Genomic DNA, 13,523 nt, shown 5'->3' with positions numbered 1-13,523 from the left:
TAAAACAAACATCCTTTGTGTTTGGAAACTTTGTTTCAGTCAGTGAGCCATAGAACTGGTCTATTGTTGCTGTTTTGTACTTCTCCTTCAAAGCACTGTCACGTAGGACGTCGATGAGCTCCAATTGTGGTGTGTGGCTGGTTGTGCTTTCTCACTGTCGAAAGACAGGGGGCATGATACAAGCTCCAGCTCAGGTCTCTACCTTGGTGAAGCGGGGGGAAACTCAGCATGCAGGTCGATTAAAGTGCTACTGTATGTCTCAGTGCGGCACTGCAATGTGGGCGCGTTCAGTGCAGGCAATGTTGGAAAATGAGTGAGACCGGCTGTTCATTTGTCTGGATAGCAACATAAGTTTGGCCTTGAATGCTTCCACATTGGAATACCGTTCATGCACAAAAACACAATTTCCCTGCAGTTTCACATTCAGATCGTTCAGATGCCCCAATATGTTCGCACCGAAAGCTAAGTCGCCCAGCCAGTCTGTCTCAACTCGGAGAAGTCGTCAGCTTTACCAACTGTATCAAGGAACATACCTATTTCCTATACCCCCTCTCAAAATCGTAACTCAAATATAATATTTAATGCATAAAAAAAATATATACATTTGCGGGCTGGATTGTAGTAGATCATTGGAAATCCTAGGACATGGTGACAGATTAATCAGGGCCGATTTCAAGTTCTCTTAACAATCGGTAATCTGCATTTTTGGACACCGATTGTGGGCGATTACATTGCAGACTGCGTGGCAAGCTGACTACCTGTTACGCGAGTACAGTAAGAAGCCAAGGTAAGTTGCTAGCTAGCATTAAACTTATCTTATAAAAAACTATCAATCTTAACATAATCACTAGTTAACTACACATGATTGATGGTAACCATAAACATAATTGCCTTAAAAAAAAAAATCAATACACAAGTATATATTTGTAAATCTGCATATTTAGTTAATATTTCCTTGCTAACATGAATTTCTTTTAACTAGGGAAAGGGTTTCACTTCTCTTGTGTTCCGTGCAAACAGAGTCAGGGTATATGCAGCAGTTTGGGCCGCCTGGCTCGTTGTGAACTGTGTGAAGACCATTTCTTCCTAACAAAGACCGTAATTAATTTGCCAGAATTGTACATAATTATGACATAACATTGAAGGTTGTGCAATGTACCAGCAATATTTAGACTTAGGGATGCCACCCGTTAGATAAAATACGGACCGGTTCCGTATTTCACTGAAAGAATAAACGTTTTGTTTTCAAAATTATAGTTTCCGGTTTTGACCATATTAATGACCTAAACCTAATGACCTATTTGATAGAGCAGCCTAACTGAGCAGTGGTGGGCATCAGCAGGCTAATAAGCATTCATTCAAACAGCTCTTCACTGTGCTTCAAGCATGGAGCTGTTTGACTTCAAGCCTATCAACTCCCGAGATTAGGCTGGTGTAACCGATGTGAAATGGCTAGCTAGTTAGCGGGGTGCGCGCTACTAGCTTTCCATCGGTGACGTCACTCGCTCAGAGACCTTGAAGTAGTTATTCCCCTTGCTCTGCAAGGGCCGCGGCTTTTGTCGAGCGATGGGTAACGATGCTTTGAGGGTGGCGGTTGTCGATGTGTCCCTGGTTCAAGCCCAGGTAGGGGCGAGGAGTGGGACGGAAGCTATACTGTTACACTGGCAATACTATAGTGCCTATAAGAACATCCAATAGTCAAAGATATATGAAATACAAATGGTATTGAAAGAAATAGTTAACACGTCATAATTCCTATAATAACTACAACCTAAAACTTAACGGGGAATATTGAAGAACTGGGAATATTGAACCACCAGCTTTCATATGTTCTCATGTTCTGAGCAAGGAACTTAAACGTTAGCTTTCTTACATGGCACATATTGCACTTTTACTTTCTTCTCCAAAACTTTGTTTTTACTTCATTTAAACCAAATTAAAAACATATTTCATTATTTATTTGAGGCTAAATTGATTTGATTGATGTATTATGTTAAAATAAGTGTCCATTCAGTATTATTGTAATTGTCATTATTACAAAAAAATATACAAAAAAAAGGTTGATTAATCGTTATCGGCTTTTTTTGGTCCTCTGCGTTGAAAAATCATAAAATCGGTCGACCTCTAGTCTATAATACAGTAATAAGCTCACATAGTTGCTGTCCCAAACGCCACGCAGTTGTCACCGACCAGTATATTAATTTCCCAGTGAGCAAACCATTTCTGTACTTACAGAATTCATAAACATTTATATTTAATCCGGTTTTTGCTTTGGCAGACTTTTTGTTGTTGACATTTGTCAATAAAACTCATGAATGTAACTGTTTATGTCAAATTGGTTTGTGTTCTACTTCTACGTCCTGAAAAGAAAATGGTAAAACACTTCATTGTAAGGCTAAATGTGAGGGCTGGACATGCAGATAAATTAAAACAGATTTTTGCTGGGGTCTCAGGACTGATAGGTAACAGATCTTGATGCAATGATGTTAACCCTACGCCTAATAGTCACAACACTTATTATTAGAATAAATATAAAATTCATCACTTCTCACAATGGTGCTTGTTTAGTAAAGTTGCAAGATCACAATGATTAATTTGTATTTTACATAACAGAATATAATATCAGATCATAGTAGACCTATAATGTTACTGTTCATTTCTAACAAGATTTTAGGGTGGTTAGCTGAAGCTGAATAGTCCTCAAAAAAATACAAGGCTAATAGTTAACACCTGCTCTAATTCGTTCACAAACACAGTATTTCAAGATCTAAATGCATATTCCATGAAACTGATTGAGGTCAAACAATCAAATGACTGGTATGGAGATGTAGTTTGGACATTTCACATTTGTCAGATCCTTTCGGGCTAAATTCCAGGTAAACTTGGTGAAGACAATTAATTACAAAAAGCATGCTTCTAAAAAAGAGCTACAAGACGAAGTAAAAATACATATTAGGCTGAAAGATATTTGCCTGGCTACCCATCCACATCGCGTCGGCCAAGTGATGTTTCTTTCCACAATGAATGCATGTAGCGATCGATTGAGCAGCGGAATTCATTTAAGGATGAGTCGCCAGGCAAGAAAGGTATAAGCCTGAAGGATTTTGACAAACTTGCTCATTAGTTGCTCATTCAACATATTTGCTGCTACTTCACTTAATCCCGTTTTTAAAATTTCCCTTCCTAACGGTTTTACATTCCGAGACCAACCAGAAATGTTTCCTTTGCCAAATACCCAGCTAACACGTTAGGTAACCACGACCAACCCCAACGAAATGGATTGATAATGTCATGACCTTCCCAAAACATTAAGGCAACGTAATCTGAAGGTAATATCTCAACCACTGCATTTGGTGATCTTCATTATCTCAACACATGACAGCAATGTATATTGATAACGTTAGATATTGGCCACGATTCCTGATTATACCCAAGGAGAACGTCACAGTATGACTAATATGTTTTCAAGGCTGCTGTATTTATGAAATCATTCGGTATTCCAATTGCTGTATAGCTCACACTATTTGAGATGTGAAGAATGCACCGCATTTTAGGGGGAATGCATAGGTGTACGATTTCAGTCAATTCTATGTTTAGATTGTTTTTAACAAGAAATCTGTGGAGTGGTTGAAAAACGAGTTTTAATGACCCCAACCTATGTAAACTTCCGACTTCAACTGTTTATGCTGTGTATCGTATGGAGAGAAAATATAGCATTTTGGCTTGTATAACAATAAGACACTGGAGTGTCCACTATAAAAATAGACTTCTGCTATTGGCCAAGATCATCTGAGAGAGAGCGAGCGAGAAGTGTTTTCTGACTGGATAATTTCCTTTGCTTTGGTGAGACTCTTAGCTCTGTCTACATTGTTCTCGCTCTTTGTGTAAATATAACATATTCATTGAAATGGCCTATATCAAATAGGAGTCTTGGCAATTTACTCAATGTCAACCATGCTGTGCACTGCCTGATCCAGTTCGGCAATATTTTTTGTCAATTGGACGACGCTCTGTGTTCTTCCACACGTATTGTGTGGAAGGAAATTTGCAACACAAACAAACACGGAGGAGAGTGAATGTGACACAGAGCTCGTACCTAAGAGGTGCTACTTCGGTCACATGGATGTGGTTTGGGTATGAAAAGTCTGACGGACCAGAAAACCGTCCTCTGCAGAATATACTGCAGGCCGGTCCCGAAAACAGGCTCAAACACCACCTCTTTTACCACCTACGGAAGAATCATGTGAAACAGTACAGAGAGAGTCTACGGTCGAGTGCTCAAAACAAACCCCGGACTCAGACGTTGCAAGAGGCTTTTGCCCTCGTCACACCATATGGCAAAGAATCACGAAGATGGAAGAGATAACAGCTGCCGTTACAACTTACATCTGCAAAGACATGGCCCCAATTTACAGGGTCAAGAAACAGGGGTTTCGTGAGTTGACGCTAACACTCGACCCAAGGTACCAAATGCAAATTGATGTGACACGTATTAATGCCAAAAAAACATGCAAAACAGGCAAGCCGCTAAATATATATTTGATATATTTTAGGCCTATTTTATATTCTTTACAACTATATTGACCTTTTATACATTCATATTGTATTACATGCTTAATTGAACATTTTCACAAAGGTTCCAAATAAAAGAAGTATCTTTTATTTGTTGAGCATTATTAACAATGTAATAAGAAATAGGCCTTTACACGTGGTCATTTAATCAATTTACAGAAAATGTGCTATATCATGATATGTATCGTTATCGGGATATGAAATGACCTATATCGGGATATGAAATGACCTATATCGGGATATGAAATTACCTATATCGGGACATGAGATTTTGGCCATATCGCCCAGCCCTAGTTATTGGTAGCCTTTTTTTTGGCAAGGAAAATACCAGATATCGGTATTGGCCCCAAATATAATATCGGTGCATCAATAATACTAAATAATGTGTGTGAAATGAAAGTCCGTGTTGCCCAGCAACACCCCCTAAACATCACTGCTCTAGAGGAGATCTGCATGGAGGAATGGGCCAAAATACCAGCAACATTGTGTGAAAACCTTGTGAAGACTTACAGAAAACGTTTGACCTCTGACATTGCCAACAAAGGGTATATAACAAAGTATTGAGATAAACTTTTGTTATTGACCAAATACTTATTTTCCACCATAATTTGCAAATAAATGAATTAAAAATCCTACAATGTGATTTTCTGGATTTTTTTTCTCATTTTGTCTGTCATAGTTGAAGTGTACCTATGATGAAAATTACAGGCCTCTCATCTTTTTAAGTGGGAGAACTTGCACAATTGGTGGCTGACTAACTAACTGTAAGTGCACACTTCCAACAACTAAACAAGTTCAAGTCAAGCAGTCATTTGAAAAAAAATGTTGCCCTGGCGGAGTTACACATTATTGTTGAAAATCACATCCATGAGCTACTTGTTATGGGTGTCACTGCTATTAGCTCCACAACTGACATTTGGACGAGCGATGTCAGCCCCATGAACATGCCGAGTCTGACAGTATAGTGGGTCGACGAGGATTTAGTACTGAGGAAAGCACAAGACTGTGCTGGTTCTCATACCGCTGCTGCCAGTTCAATGGCATTTGAGAACATGTTTGAAACATGAACACACTCCTAGCTCCATTCAAACAACTGACTCGAGAAACAAGCTTATCAACTGCGCCTGCAGCAGACGTGATGCCCTGTCATGGCATTGAAACGCATGCTCAACAAAACTGCCCACACAGACCGTGGGGTTAAACTTACAAAAGTACTGAACAAGCGATTAGGTGGCATTCTCTCTGAGCCTCCACTGTGTCACCACCATGCTCGATGCTAGGTACAAGGACCGCTACTTCTTTAACAGGCATTCTCTCTGAGCCTCCACTGTGTCACCACCATGCTCGATGCTAGGTACAAGGACTGCTACTTCTTTAACAGGCATTCTCTCTGAGCCTCCACTGTGTCACCACCATGCTCGATGCTAGGTACAAGGACCGCTACTTCTTTAACAGGCATTCTCTCTGAGCCTCCACTGTGTCACCACCATGCTCGATGCTAGGTACAAGGACTGCTACTTCTTTAACAGGCATTCTCTCTGAGCCTCCACTGTGTCACCACCATGCTCGATGCTAGGTACAAGGACCGCTACTTCTTTAACAGGCATTCTCTCTGAGCCTCCACTGTGTCACCACCATGCTCGATGCTAGGTACAAGGACCGCTACTTCTTTAACAGGCATTCTCTCTGAGCCTCCACTGTGTCACCACCATGCTCGATGCTAGGTACAAGGACTGCTACTTCGATGCAGACAAGAAACAGGGTTTATGTGAAATATTAGATACAGCTGGACAAGATGGAAACGGACACAGTGACAGTGCGCACAGATGAAGAGGCCACGGACAGACAGAGCTGAAACTTCACTGATTGACATGTATGATGAAATCCTGGTTGAGACTGAACAAAACAACACAGCAAGTAAGTGAAAGAAATAGGTTTTACTGGAAATGGGGACATACGTAGATGGCAACAAAATAACTTTTTGGTCAGTGTGTGTTTCAACTATTTAACTGTACTATAATACTTAAAAGGCCACAATTATTTAAATATCGGTATCGGCCAAAATGACATATTGGTGCATCCCTAGTAAATACATGTACTTCTTCGATCCAAATTCAGCCAATGTGACAGAAATGACATAGTCAGGCTTTTTATCAGAAAACTGCAAGAGAATTTCCCCAAACTACTTCACCTACTACGTCATCTACCAACGGTAGGCTACTGTGAAAGCAGTAAATGCCCCCAAAAAGTGCGGGATAAAAATATGGTGTCTGACTCCTTGACTGGCTACTGCCTTGCTTTCAGTGTGTACACAGATCAGGGGGATGAAGCAACAGAGCTTGGCTTAGCCTTAGGTGTCATAGAGCTCATGTGGGGCTTTCTCTTGTCAGATCACCAGGTATATGATGACATCTTATTTTCCCTCAAACCCCTGGTGAGAGATTTTCTTGGCACTAACACATACTATTGTGGCACAGTAAGGCACAATAGGACGAATTCCCCCATTATGGAGGGCAAGCTCCACAGAGGTCAGATTCTAAAATGGTCTGTGGATAATGTTATGGTGTGCTGCGGGAGGGACAAATGAGGTGTACTTTCTAATAGCTCAGAGAATGACACCCTAAAACCAGTATCAAAATACAGGAACAACATTCAGTTCTGTGTTCCAGAGCTGGTCCTGGATTACAACAAGAAAGAAAATTGTTGGGGTTGACCATCGACCAGTTCAGAAGCTACTATAATGTTGGACACACAGCCAGGAAATAGTGGAAGTAAGTGTTTTGGGGGATGCTCAAAATTGCTATTATCATGCTTACATTGTGTGGGGGACCCTGCAAAGGCTCCTTCCCAGAAACCACAGGCGAATGTCCCTGAAGGCTTTCAAAATGCAACTTGTGCATTCGCTTTGTGATGGATATAGTGGCAGGAAGCGGGAAACCAAGAATGTGGCACCAGGGGGTGTAGACCGAGTTGTATCTCATAATTTGAAAGCAGCCACTTCCTGGTGAAGTTTAAAGGGCGCAAGAGAGGGTGTGCCGTGTGCATCCGGAATGGAAGCAGGGCAAAAAGTGGGAGATGTGTAGAAACCTCCTTTGGGTGCTCTACGTGTTCTGTGCCCCTTTGATGGATGGGGCCGTGCTTCCAGAAGTTCCATGACACGTTGTAGGTTAAATGCAAACACTAAAGTGACCCGTGTGAAATAGGCAAAAAAAAGTCTTACGCTAGCCTAACAGGGGATGCAGGTAGCCTGGCAGGTAGGAGTATTGGGCCAGTAACCGAAAGGCTGCTGGATCTAATCCACAAGCTGACAAGGTAAAAATCATCATAGTCATTTGAATTTTTACACGAACAGAAGTAAGAATCTTTGCCAATCCAATGGCCTCCTTTGTGTGGGTTTTGAAATCATTTCTGAATATTGTCCTCTGGTGAACGTTTTGATACATTTTTGAATATGTACAGTACCAGCCAAAAGTTGACACACCTACTCATTCAAGGTAAAAAAATATATATATATATATATATATACACATTTTCTACATTGTTGAACAGTGAAGACATCAAAACTATGAAAATAACACATATGGAATCATGCAACCCCCAAAAAAGTGTAACAAATCAAAATATATTTAATATTTTTCAAAGTAGCCACCCTTTGCCAATACTGTGCAAAGCTGTCAAGGCATTCTCTCAAGCAGCTTCATGAGGTAGTCACCTGGAATGCATTTCAATTAACAGGTGTGCCTTGTTAAAAGTTCATTTGTGGAATTTATTTCCTTCTTAATGCATTGGAGCAAATCAGTTATTTTGTGACAAGTTAATTGTGGTATACAGAAAACAGCCCTATTTGGTAAAAGACCAAGTCCATATTATGACAAGAACAGCTCAAATAAGCAAAGAGAAATGACAGTCCATCATTACTTTAAGACATGAAGGTCAGTCAACGTGGAAAATTTCAAGAACTTGTGCCCAAAAAAAAATGTATTCATGTTGGATACACTGTTCCATGAATGTCCCATCCTGTTATCCGCATTTGGGTATTTTAAATGTGGTCACCCTATTTGCACTGCGTGAGGAGGCACCTCGGGCAACTTTAACTCATCTTAGCTGCCGCACATCTAACGTTTCACAGCATCTTTGCAGGAACTAGTCGTTTCATGTAACGCAGACACGTGTAGAAGTGGACGACAGTGCCACACAGACACGTGTAGAAGTGGACGACAGTGCCACACAGACACGTGTAGAAGTGGACGACAGTGCCACACAGTTCCCCCAAAACAAAGACCTGCACAACATGGAAGATTTTTTTGTAGAATCACCTGTAACTGGACGCGGACGTTTATAAGATACATTTCTCCCCCAAATCGAGAATATAGACAGATTATTAAACTAACCTGCTCTGGGCGATACTATGTTGGCGTTTTGGATAGCTAAACTAACCGGCCCAGTAATGGAAACATAGGGGGCGTTCATAAAGTCACTCTGGCTTGTAGGCTGTATCTCGGTCGTGATTGGTCCCATATGGCGGCGCACAATTGGCCCACTGTCATCCAGGTTTGGCCGGGGTAAGAATACGATTTTTTTTTTTACGGACTTGCCTAGTTAAATAAAAGGTTACATAAAAAATAAATTAAAAAATATACTTAGATTTCAGAGCGCTCTCATCTCAGTGTGCCAGAGCGCAGAATAACCGATGAATTTACAAACGACCAGAGCGCACTCCAGCACTCCAGATTGAATTTAAGAACACACCCATAGTTATCAAATCAAATTGTATGTCACATGTGCCAAATACCATGAAAAGGTAAAAGGTCTACAGACCTTACAAGCCCTTAACTCATTATTGAACTGCATTGTTGGTTAAGAAAATATTTACAAAATAAACAAACAAAAATAAACGCAACAGAAAATAATAATAATGAGGCTATATACAGGGGGTACAGATTCAATGTGCGGGGGTACAGGTTAGTAGGTAGGGGTAAGGTGACTATGCATATATAATAAACAGCGAGTAGTAGCAGGGTAAAAAAATTAAAATAATTTGGGGCCTTCCTCTGACTCCGCCTAGTATATAGGTCCTGGATGGCAGGAAGCTTGACCCCAGCGATGTACTGGGCCGTACGCACTGCCCTCTGTAGCATTTTAAGGTCGGATACCGAGCAGTTGCAATACCAGGCAGTGATGCAACCGGTGAGGATGCTCTCAGCGGTGCCGCTGTGGAACTTTTTAGGATCTGGGGACCCATGCCAAATCTTGTACGTCTCCTGAGGGGGAAAAGGTGTTGTAGTGCCCTCTTCACGACTGTCTTGGTGTTTTTGGACCATGATAGTTTGTTGGTGATGTGGACACCAAGGAGTTTGAAACTCTCGACCCGCTCCACTTCAGCCCCGTTGATGTGAATGGGGGCGTGTTAAGCCCTCCTTTTCCTGTAGTCCAGCTTCTTGTTCACGTTGAGGAAGAGGTTGTTGTCCTATCACCACACTGCCAGGTCTCGGACTTCCTCCCTATAGGCTGTCTCATCATTGAGTACTCATCATTGAGTACTTGAGTACATCATTGAGTACTTATGACAAAGTTTGGTTTGATTTGAACAGCATTCTGGGGGGTATTGCAAATTGGAGTGGGTCTAGGCAAGGGTTTGAGGGATGATGGTGTTGATATGAGCCAACTTCTTAGCTAACGACGTGAGTGCTAGGGGCGGTAGTCATTTATTTTTTTACATTTAATTTCACCTTTATTGAAGCAGGTAAGCTAGTTGAGAACAAGTTCTCATATACAACTGCGACCTGGCCAAGATAAAGAAAAGCAGTGCAACACAAGACAGAGTTACACATGGAATAAACAAACAAATAGTCAATATCACAATAGGAAAAAAAAGTATATGTACAGCGTGTGCAAATGAGGTAAGATAAGGGAGGTAAGACAAAAAGGCCATAGTGGCGAAATAATGACAATTTAAAAACTGGAGTGATGAATGTGCAAGTAGAGATACTGGGGTGCAAAGGAGAAAATAAGAAAAAAAATGGGGATGAGATAGTTGGATGGGCTATTTACAGATGGGCTATGTACAGGTGCAGTGATCTGTGAGCTGCTCTGACAGCTGGTGCTTAAAGTTAGTGAGGGAGATATGAGTCTCCAGCTTCAGTGATTTTTGCAATTCGTTCCAGTCATTGGCAGCAGAGAACTGGAAGGAGAGGAGGCCAAAGGAAGAATTGGCTTTGGGGGCGACCAGTGAAATATACCTGCTGGAGCGTGTGCTACGGGTGGGTGCTGCTATGGTGACCAGTAAGCTGAGATAGGGCGGGGCTTTACCTAGCAAAGGCTTGTAGATGACCTGGAGCCAGAGGTTTTGGCGACGAATACAAAGCGAGGGCCAGCCAACGAGAGCATACAGGTCGCAGTGAAGGGTAGTATATGGAGTTGTGCCAAAACGGATGACACTGTGATAGACTGCATCCAGTTTGCTGAGTAGAGGCTATTTTGTAAATGACATAGCCGAAGTCAAAGATCAGCAGGATAGTCAGTTTTACGAGGGTATGTTTGTCAGCATGAGTGAAGGATTCTTTGTTGCAAAATAGGAGGCCAATTCTAGATTTAATTTTGGATTGGAGATGCTTAATATGAGTCTGGAAGGAGAGTTTACACTCTAACCAGACACCTAGTTATTTGTAGTTGTCAACCTATTCTAAGTCAGAACCGTCCAGAGTAGTGATGCTGGACAGGTGGGAAGGTGCGGGCAGCAATCGGTTAAAGAGCATGCATTTAGTTTTATTTGCATTTAATAGCAGTTGGAGGCCACGGAAGGAGAGTTGTATGACATTGAAGCTCATCTGGAAGTTAGTTAACACAGTGTCCAAAGAATGGCCAGAAGTACACAGAATGGTGTCGTCTGCGTAGAGGTGGATCAGAGAATCACCAGCAGCAAGAGCGACATCATTTGATGTATACAGAGAAAAGAGTCAGCCCAAGAATTGAACCCTGTGGCACGAGCAGACCTCCAGAGGTCCGGACAACAGGCCCTCCGATTTTACACACTGAACTGTATCAGAGAAGTAGTTGGTGAACCAGGCGAGGCAGTCATTTGAGAAACCAAGAATGTTGAGTCTGCCGATAAGAATGTGGTGATTGACAGAGTCGAAATCCTTGGCCAGGTCGATGAATACAGCTGCACAGTATTGTCTCTTATCGATGGCGGTTATGATATCGTTTAAGACCTTGAGTGTGGCTGAGGTGCACCCATGACCAGCTCGGAAACCATATTGCATAGCGGAGAAGGTACAGTGGGATTCGAACTGGTCAGTGATCTGTTTGTTAACTTGGCCTTTGAAGACCTTAGAAAGGCAGGGAAGGATAGATATAAGTCTGTAGCAGTTTGAGTCTAGAGCGTATCCCCCTTTGAAGAAGGTGATGACCGCGGCAGCATTCCAATCTTTGGGGATCTCAGACGATACAAAAGAGGTTGAACAGGCTAGTAACAGAGGTTGCAACAATTTCAGCTGATAATTTTAGAAAGAGGTTAGGCAGGTTACCTTCACTTTCTTGAATACAGAGACTATTGTAGTCTGCTTGAAACATGTAGATATTACAGACTCGAGCTGCGGTTCAAACTCATAAAAGACATACCCTCGTCCACTTACCCTTGACTTATTCCCTTGGGGGAATCTCCATCACCATCTTGGAGGGCGGTACAAATGACAAGGGAAGTTTGCAACGTAAGCTCCACAGCCCTCGTTTTTATTATGTTCACTCCGGGGCCTGAAATTCCCCATAATACAATTTGTGACAATTGCACAACTGCTAAGAAAAGCCTGACAAAACTTAAAAAGGAGTCTACATACAATTGTAAGTCAAAACAAATGCAAATAATTAGAAATTGTGTTACTAATGCACATGACTACACAAACACATCTCGTAAAAAGCAAATATGTTTTTTTTATTATCTTTTGGAAATGTTCCTTCTGAAGTTCCAGATAGGCAGGCTAACGTTAGTTAGCTAATTAATTTGCTAGCTATCATACAGTAGGCATATATTAATAATTATATAGCTACTATAAGTAGACATGCACTCATAATTGACTGTAGCGCATATAAAGCACCACCCGTGGCTGAAAACACAACCATCGCGGGATGAACTAGTGACACATTTCCGCAAGGGCGGTCCATTTCAAAATCACTCCTCCCTCGCGCTGCAACTGTACACTCGTCAGACGTCATGAAACGTCATCAGAAGTGTCCACTTCATTTGAGGGCTGAGGGGCTGGGTGTGTCTTAGTGTTTGGACTGCAACCTCGGTCAGGGAGAGCTATCTGACATACAAATTGTCCGCTAGTTATCGGTGAGAAGCTAGCGTTGAAGAAACAGTTGGATGTCCTTACCTTTTCGCAGAGCGTTCTCACTTGATTCTCCGATAGTTGCTTGCATTCATTCAGTTGCTCGACCCATTGGTCTAATTCCATCGTAAAGACTTTATCGTTCATTTTGAAAACTGATCAAATGTGCTGTTTTTAGCTAACTGGTGGATATGGTGAAGTAATGAAATAACGTCAACCGGAACTATGGATGGCGTTGTAACTTAACGATGCGCAGCTAATCACTGATTATTGTCGGTACCGATATCCTCAATACAAAGCTAGTTAGTCTTCCTGGTATTTGTATGTCCCACGTATACACCGTGTGGGACGGCACTGTTATTTCCCTGTCGCCCCCTACAAAGGAAACTCGCTGTATAATGGCCACTCTGATCGACGTTTTCTTCATTGATGAGGTTTAACGGCAGTTGGCATCCAATAATGTTGCATTACCGCCATCTACTAGACTGGAGTATAACTCCCTTATACTTTTTTAACCTTTATTTAACCAGGCAAGTCAGTTAAGAACAAATTCTTATTTTCAATGACGTCCTAGGAACAGTGGGTTAACTGCCTGTTCAGGGGCAGAACGACAGATTTGTACCT

General features: G+C 41.6%; 1 protein-coding gene across 1 annotated transcript in view; it reads right to left on the bottom strand.

The window, feature by feature from the left end:
- The window catches only part of LOC115147121 (serine/threonine-protein phosphatase 2A catalytic subunit beta isoform), a 31,259-nt gene extending 17,949 nt beyond the window's left edge, over nt 1-13,310 (bottom strand). Inside the window, exon 1 of the mRNA XM_029689134.2 lies at nt 12,945-13,310. Coding sequence (XP_029544994.1) covers nt 12,945-13,046 — 102 coding nt within the window. The 5' untranslated portion in view covers nt 13,047-13,310. The remainder of the gene's footprint in view (nt 1-12,944) is intronic.
- Between the last annotated feature and the right edge of the window lie 213 nt (nt 13,311-13,523).

The sequence above is a fragment of the Oncorhynchus nerka genome, linkage group LG19 (genome assembly GCF_034236695.1).
Source record: "Oncorhynchus nerka isolate Pitt River linkage group LG19, Oner_Uvic_2.0, whole genome shotgun sequence".
Classification (NCBI taxonomy): Eukaryota; Metazoa; Chordata; class Actinopteri; order Salmoniformes; family Salmonidae; genus Oncorhynchus; species Oncorhynchus nerka.
Note: the sequence above shows the minus strand (reverse complement) of the source record. Positions and strands in the feature narration are given on the sequence as shown.